An 8692-nucleotide genomic window follows, 5' to 3' on the forward strand; every position below is an offset into this window, starting at 1 on the left:
TCCACATGTGACACTGTGTAACATATCTGTGAGATACTGTGTAACCTCCATGTGAAACTCTGTAGCCTTCATATGTGACACTGTGTAACCTCCACATGTGACACTGTGTAACGTATCAGTGAGATACTGTGTAACCTCCATGTGAAACTGTGTAGCCTTCATATGTGACACTGTGTAACCTCCACATGTGACACTGTGTAACCTCTATATGTGACACTGTGTAACCTCCACATGTGACACTGTGTAACCTCTATATGTGACACTGTGTAACCTGCACATGTGACACTGTGTAACCTCCACATGTGACACTGTGTAACCTCCACATGTGACACTGTGTAACATATCTGTGAGATACTGTGTAACCTCCATGTGAAACTCTGTAGCCTTCATATGTGACACTGTGTAACCTCCACATGTGACACTGTGTAACCTCTATATGTGACATTGTGTAACCTCCATGTGAAACTGTGTAACCTTCATATGTGACACTGTGTAACCTCTATATGTGACACTGTGTAACCTCTATATGTGACACTGTGTAACCTCTATATGTGACATTGTGTAACCTCCATGTGAAACTGTGTAACCTTCATATGTGACACTGTAATCTTCACGCTCAACCAACATGTAACATCACTGGTGGGGTAGTCTAGTGGTTAAGTTGTTTGCTTGTCATGCTGAGGGCCCAGGTTCGTTTCCCCACATAGGTATATTGTGTGGAGGCCATTTCTGGTGTCCTGCGCCACGATATTACTGGAATATTGCAAAAGCGGCATAAAACACAACCTGCTCACTCATGTGACTCACCCTTCAAGGGTTAGCACTGCTTTTTTATGCTTGTGGCAACAGATGATCCAAAGAAGTGGAGTGGAGTGGAGTATGGTTTATGCTACCTTTAGATATATTCCAGCAATATCAAGGCAAGGGACACCAGAAGTGAGCTTCACACACTATGGGGAAACAAACCAGGGTCTTTGGCGTGACAAGCAAATGCTTCAACCACTAGGCTACCACATCGACCCACAATAGAAGAAAAAAACAGTATAACATGCTATGATCAACACTGGCCTTTATTCAACACCAAAATAGCAATGAAACAAGTTTGGTTTGTTTCTTGTTCAACATCATTCTCTTCAAAATTCCAGCTACAAGTCAGACTGTAAATCATTACATCTGGATAAGATGATCCAGTGATTGACTTCATGAGCATCGATCTATGCAGATGGGATGTGTCAACTAAGTTGGCAAGCTTGACCACTCATCCCTCTTACAAGAAGCATGGGATAATGACGATCAATTCTCACCCGGATCTTCACAGGTTCCTTGTTTATAGCTGGAGGTGCACACTGGCCTGTTAGAGCACCCATGCATACCCATAAAAATCCACACATATCATTTTACATATGAAAAAGCCAACAGATGATTGCATCAAACCAAGGTTAATATATTCAGGCTGCCATGTGCACATACAAAAAACTGTATCTGCCACATAATCCAAAATCTATCTGAAAGATTGAGACAATGAAGAACATAACTTTACAGGCATGGAAGTTCTGCACCTTCTAGTGTTTCATGTCAAGTGTATCCCTTTTTGTATGCAAAAATGTATATTTAACTTAAATGCCTTTGTTTACATCTTGTCTTTTGGTCAATGCATAATAACTTAAATTTTTAAATAAGCCTTTTTCTAATTTATTTTAAAACTAACTTTTTATGCTACTGGCTTGTACATTCTCAGAGTTCTTTTCATGAGACTTGACATGCTTCATAAAATAATCCTTCCTGATAAACCCTTCCCCACACACATCACACACAAAGTCCACCTCACCCGTGTGAGTCTTCATATGCCGTTTCAAATGTACCGTTGTCGAGAAAGACTTGTCGCACAGCTTACAGTAAATTGTTATATCATTATGAATTCTTCGGTGTGACCGTAGTGTTTCAACATATCCAAATCGGAGTCCACAGTCTTCGCACTTGTATGGTTTTTCACCTGTGTGAGTACGCTTGTGTCTCTTCAGCTGTGTTGACTGACCAAACGTCTTTTTACATTGTTCACACTGAAAAGGCTTTTCTTCATTGTGGATTCTTTGATGCCTCACCAAACTACATTTATGGGGAAACGCTTTTCCACACAGCTCACATTTATGCTTTCGTTCTGAACTGTGAGAGATCATGTGAGATCTTAACGCACTTTTTTCAATGAAGGCCTTATCACACATTGTGCAAGGATACGGTCTCTCACCTGTATGGACTCTTTTGTGTATAATCAATGTCGAGCGGTGAGTAAATCCTGAGCCGCAGTACTCACAAGTGAATTTTTTCAGATTAATGTGGGTAAGTTGGTGGTTGTACAAAGCTGTTGCTGTCACGAATGTTTTATCACAGATTTTACAAATAAATTCATCAATGTCATCATGACCTTTCATATGCTGTTTTAGTTCACTTGCCGTCTTACTTGCAAAATCACAAGCGACACATCGAAATGGTGTCTTGTGCTGATCCCTATGAATTTTCAGTTCTTCTCGAGTTTCAAAGTCAATATCACATCTTCGACATTTCCATGTTTTATGAATTTTCATGTGTTTTTTCAGAAGTTTATTACAATCAAACCTCTGTCCACATGTTTCACACTTGAAATGATCTTCACTTGTGTGAATTTTAGAATGACTAGACAGACCTGCTACATCCTTGAACTCATCCGAACAAACATCACACTTGTATTGTTTTCCATGACTCTTTTTACAATGATTCTGCAACCATTTCAAGGACTTGTAGCTCTTATCACACTCTGTACAAGGAAATTTTGTTTCCTCGTGGGACATCATGTGTGTCTTTATCACTGCTTCTGCAATGCAGGTAAAGTCGCAATTCGCACACTCGTACATTGTCTCGTGAACGACCTTATGTTCCATCAGTTCCGTTCTGGTTTCAAAACTTTCACTGCAACTTCTACACTTCCATCGCTTATGAATCTTCAAATGGATCCTCATATCTATTAACTTTGAAAATCTTTTCCCACATTTCTTGCACCCAAATCTTTGTTTCTTGACGTGCAGTTTAGAATGCGCATCAAGGCTAATTTGTTTTCCGAACTGCTTTGCACAAATTTTGCATTTATATGTCACCCCATGCTTCTTTCGCTTATGACTTTCCAAGCATTTTGAGCTTGTGAATGTCTTCTCACACAGCTTACACTGAAACTGTTTATTCCCTTCGTGGGTCTGTAAGTGAACGTTCAAACTAATGGCCTCGGTGAAGGTTTGTTCACACACCCCACATTCGAAGTTAATCTCGGGAATTTCTCGATGGTCATCCACATGATCTTTGAGCTTGTCCCTCTCACTGAAAACTTTTTCGCAAATTCCACATTCAAAGTAGACACTGCTTTTGCACTCGTGAGACTTAAACCGACCAACTGATGTAAATGTCTTACAGCATGTCGCACACTGAAGTTCACCATTCTGATTGTGGAGTTTCAAGTGCGTATTCAGTTTGTCTTCCTTAGAAAAATACTTTTCACACACCTTACATGAACAGGATTCAGAATTTGATACAGAATTTGGTGGTATCTTCCTGGACCTTGTTGAACAAATTCTAACTTCTCTAACATGGGATTTCAAATTCTTCTTTAATCGCTTTGCAGGCAGTGGCGAGTCCATTTCTTCTTCCTTGAGCTTTCCTCTTCTTCTTTTAAATGATGACCAGTCTTTCATGCCACAAAAAACTTCATTAACAGGCAAGTCAGGTTCTGTTTTGATGACAGCTGCCATGAAAGTGTCTGTTTCACATGCGTTTTCATCACACACCTTAACACCATCATCAACAATCTTTCTGGAACTAGCTTCACCTTCTGGACCAAGGTCACCATGATGGCATAAGGTCATATCTTGACCTTGACCTGTCTTCAAGGACTCTGTATTTCGAACACAATATTCCTTTGTACAGTCCTGTGATGTTTTGTGAGATGAAATGTGGTGAAATCTTTTCTCATATTTTGTTGACACACAGTTTGACTCAGGACCAGTTTCATTAGCATTGATGTTAGCTGTAACGCTGCATGGAGCAGGTGAATTCTCTTCAGGAACACCATCATCATTGTCATCCTGGGACCCCATAGAAAGATCTGAAGCAATATCATCATGTAAGGCCTGAGAGATTGAAGGATTTCTTCCAGAAATATTACTTCCTTCGGTGAATTCATCTACTTCATCGTCAGTGTCCTTCCTCTGATAATGATTGCTGTGACTGACATTTTGTATCAGTTCCTGATCTGTAGACTTTAAATCAACAATGTCCTTAAGGACACAAGAATTTCTGAGGAATTTTATAGCAAGTTGTGAAGGGCTGCCATCTGCAGACACAGTCTGTAAACAGTCCACCAGATTACCATGATTTTGAAGGACCTTTCCTTCCAGTTGTATTTTCCTGTCAACTCCAGAATCTAATTCAACACTGTCTGCAGTGTCATTATTAACAATCTCCCCTCTCTTGCTTCCTTCATCAACCACCAATTTGTCACTACTGAGACTGGCACCACCCACAGAGTTAGCCCCAGCAACATCTACTGGTGTGACAGTATGAACCACCTTGGGCCTCACACCATCAGCTCTCCCAGGGAGTCCATCAGATGGCAAAGAGATGTCAAAAAGACTGTGATCAGATCCATCATACCGGTAGCTAAGTGTTTGATTTTTACCTTCAGGATCCTTTAAGCCTACATCCTTCACAACTTCACCAGCCTCACTTTCCCAACCTGCTTGAACATCTTTACCCTGCCTCTTCAACCCATTGTTAAGATTTCCCTGACATCCCTTTTCATGATCTTCACACACAGTTGTTTCCTTTAATGAATTTTCTCCCATTTCCGGATCCCTTAAGCCTACATCCTTCACATTAACGACCTCACTTTCCTGACCTGCTTGAACATCTCTACCCTGCATCATCAACTCATCATTTGGAATTCCCTCACATCTCCCATAATCCTCATCCACTGCAGCTGTTTCTTGCGATAAATTTACATCTGCAGCAAAGATAAATATGGCATCACGATACCTCGTCTTGTGCATGGAAGGAACAGTGGTGCCATCCAGCAACACGACAGGAAGCTCGGAATCTGTACCAACATCAATGCTTTCAGCTTCATCTAGGCTGTGCCTCACGTTTTCTTTATCAACAGATCTTGCTTGCAGCCTTGGAGTGTCCAATGATCCTGGACAGACAGTGTCCTGGGTGAGTTCTTGACGTCTGCAGCTGTCTGTGATGGTCCTCATGGATGATCTGCAACCAGGGGTTGGATCCATCAGTACCATCGTGGCTCACCATGTGTCATAGTGTAGAATGCTGGAACTGTATCTCATCCCGGTTTGGACTATGATGGCAGGAGTTTCTTGTGCATTGTGCTCCATCTAGGTTATGCAACTCCAAACCAACATCTGTAACGAGAAAAAAAACAGGTTGTGAAATAGGACTCTTGCAGTGAGAATGATGTATATTCCACTTTCAGCAATATTCATGCAACAGTTGGCTTGATAAATACAGTACCCACATAGTGAATCGAAACCCAGGCCTGACATGACGAGCCAATGCTTTTACACCCTACTACCCCTAAAGTCCTGAAAGTGTGTGAGCTTATATTCCCGCCGCTAATAGCAATATTACAGCAATATCATCGCGGAAAACACCAGAAATGGGCTTCATGCATTGTACCTGTATAGGTAACCAAACACAAGTCAGGAGGACAAGCAAATGCTCTGCCGACACAGCTGACCAATACCTTAAGTGTCCTATATTATAAGCAAGTGAGTTTAGTGTTATGACTCTTTTAGCAACATTCCAGCAATATCGTGGCAAGACACACAAGAAAATGGGCTTCACACATTATACCCATGTGGGGAACTGAACCCGGGTGTGGGAAGATGACCAAATGCATTAACCACTCACCTAACTAACACCTAAAAAGTCTTATATGAATGATGACGCTGATAGTAGGTGTAATGTACTTACGACTGACAAGCATTGAGAGTAGACCAGAAGCTGTTTTTATTCACTCTTAAGCGACACAAACTGCACGTGTTAGACGCGTCATATTTTATGAGTGCTTCAATACAAAACTGCATGTTTTCTTATGTTTATATATACATCCTAATCATTGATATGCGCCGTTTAGGTATACCACAGGCTTCACTATCACCCTGTGTATTTGCTAGCTTCATCTGTCATGCTTTTATAAGCCTTGTTTGTTGTTATAGTGTCTGGCTTCGTATTTCCCCTTGTACTGTGCAAACTTCTCCCCAAACTTGCATACATACTCCTCTATCCTCATGCTGTTCATCACTTGCTTGATAATGGTGTTAGAACCTACACCATAACATCTCTCTCATAGGAATAAAGAAGTTGTTCATCCACATATTGTCAACCTTCCTCCATAACTGAACTGTATCTGTTCATTACTTCAATTTAGCATTCATAACTGAACTTTTAAAAAAAGATATGAACCTTGCACATTACAGCCATGTGGAGAATCTTACCAGAGTCTGTCTTCAGTAGGCTACTCCACCCGACAAATGTTGATGTGGCAGCCATAGTTGCAAATATTGATAACATAAGAAATGCATATCAGCGCTGCAGTTCAATTTAGGAGATTTATTTGCCAATACACATTTCAAGTTAGCAACAGTATACTGCCGTCTCCTATTCTCACAGTACTTACGAATATCAGCTGAAAAAATAATATAAACAGTTCCTTTCGTATGTATGCTTGTTGTTTTTAAATGAAGAGATTCCCATTCTAACATCTGCGTCTATCAACTGCTTGATCCATCAAGTGTCTTATCTCATTTGAGCTTGATGAAAAACATGGTCGTCCGCTGCTGACTTTTCGAGGCGTCTCCTATTCTCACGATACAACGAGAAAGTAACGTTATTAGGTGTAAAGAAGGGGAATCTTATCTGGAAGGGCGGGGAAAAGTTATGATTTTATAAAGTTGGTTAAAAGTCACGAATATTCGCTACACTGCAAAACTCTGATAATTCACAGACTTGGGCCACTTCCTAGTTACTGGTCATCGATGTAAACAACCGTTAATTATCACACATCGGCGAGAAACCCGCGAAAATACTACTAGTACCCTGTTGGGGAGCCTGCGATATGTTTTCAAATTTTGACTGTTGACAAGGGAATATGCAGCATATCTGCAGAACTTTGTCAAACTGCACTACATTCAATTTCGAACATGTCTGAACAATTCACAACAATAAGACATTTTCCTCTCATCTCTAACAGAACCGACAGTGCATTCCTGTTTCACAATATTATACATGCTACATGCTGCATTAACTTAGGAAGATACCCATTCCTGTAATGTCATTTACTTTGAACTTAAATTTTTGAAGGCAAAATTAGCAGCACAAATTCGTGATCATCCGTGGGGGATGCAACTCCCGAATCTGATCAACAATGGTTAGCAAAACTCTGACATAGACCTCTTTCAAAAACATATTAGAAGATTATTGCAAATGGACCCTACCTCAAGTTAGCACTTTTCAGCTTAGTGTCTCGACTATTTCAACTCTCCATAAAGTGTGTTCACCGCAACCGGAAGTGCACTATACTTTCCATCCAAACGGGACAAGCCAAAACTGGCTTCATCTTACGAAACTAAAACGGCACAAGAGCGACAATGACAATGATCGGTTTCATCTAAAATATCCATCGAGGATGTTACGGTTCCTTTGCCTGGTATACGAGTGTGAGACATGACCTGTCAAAAGGCTGTCGTCGCGTTGAAATGATGATATATGATATGATTATAATAATATATTCCACTCTTGTATTAAAATAATTAATTACACTCTTTTTTTAAGCGACAAAACTCTTTCCACATTATAATAAACACTCAGAAAATAAATCGTGTCCAAAGGCATAGAGCAAGAATAACATATTCTTTGTCGCTTAATGTCACAGGGGTAGCTACCACTATGTATGCTATTTATAATATGGCAACATCGCAAAGAACTCAATAGAGATAATTACCCATGCTGCCTGAGAGGTTAATAGTAATAAGACTTACACCACCGGGTACCCATTTTCTGCTTAGCGAACAGAGACACCTTACATCACATAAGACCACAAAATTTGTCTCGTTGTGTGGCAGTAATGGAGTCGGTTGTTTCAAAGGCATTTAGAAGTTGGAGGAATCAAACTAAAAGTGCTTTATGGTTCAACTTCTTTATTATACAAGGTCACAACGTTTCGAGACAGATTCTAGTCTCTTCTTCAGGTGAGGTGAAGAAGAGACTAGAATCACCTGAAGAAGAGACTAGAATCTGTCTCGAAACGTTGTGACCTTGTATAATAAAGAAGTTGAACCATAAAGCACTTTTAGTTTAGTAATGGAGTCCTTGAAACACTAAGGGGTCAAGCAGCCAAACGCGGTCACCCATCCAAGGGTTCTCCATGTCCAACGCTGCTTAGCCTCACCTTATCTCTATGTACAAGATCATACATTTCCGCATTATGTAAAATATATTCCTTGTAAGCCGACATGCTGTTGTGTCTCCTAGGTTTAGATGAAATGATTAAAAAACGTGCGATCGGTGCTATAACAAAAGATGCTCTCGTAAAATACTAGTGGTCTCACACCGCTTTTGGCACTGTTCCCGCAATACCAAGACGTGAGACACGAGAAAT

At 40.4% G+C, this 8692-nt stretch overlaps 1 protein-coding gene across 1 annotated transcript; it reads right to left on the reverse strand.

Annotated features, from left to right (window-relative positions):
• Positions 1 to 1052: 1052 nt before the first annotated feature.
• On the reverse strand, positions 1053 to 7618 carry LOC137282334 (zinc finger protein 160-like). The gene is made up of 2 exons (XM_067814081.1): positions 7530 to 7618; positions 1053 to 5435 (listed from the first exon to the last, which is right to left on the reverse strand). Exon 2 carries the CDS (start codon positions 5310 to 5312, stop codon positions 1704 to 1706), a length of 3609 nt encoding a protein of 1202 aa, XP_067670182.1. The 5' UTR covers positions 5313 to 5435; positions 7530 to 7618; the 3' UTR covers positions 1053 to 1703.
• Positions 7619 to 8692: the final 1074 nt, after the last annotated feature.

The sequence above is a fragment of the Haliotis asinina genome, chromosome 4 (genome assembly GCF_037392515.1).
Source record: "Haliotis asinina isolate JCU_RB_2024 chromosome 4, JCU_Hal_asi_v2, whole genome shotgun sequence".
In the NCBI taxonomy this organism is placed as follows: domain Eukaryota; kingdom Metazoa; phylum Mollusca; class Gastropoda; order Lepetellida; family Haliotidae; genus Haliotis; species Haliotis asinina.

Bases quoted from the DNA above. Each gene is read 5' to 3' on its own strand.
- LOC137282334 (XM_067814081.1), bottom strand. From the start codon at position 5,312: ATGGTACTGATGGATCCAACCCCTGGTTGCAGATCATCCATGAGGACC.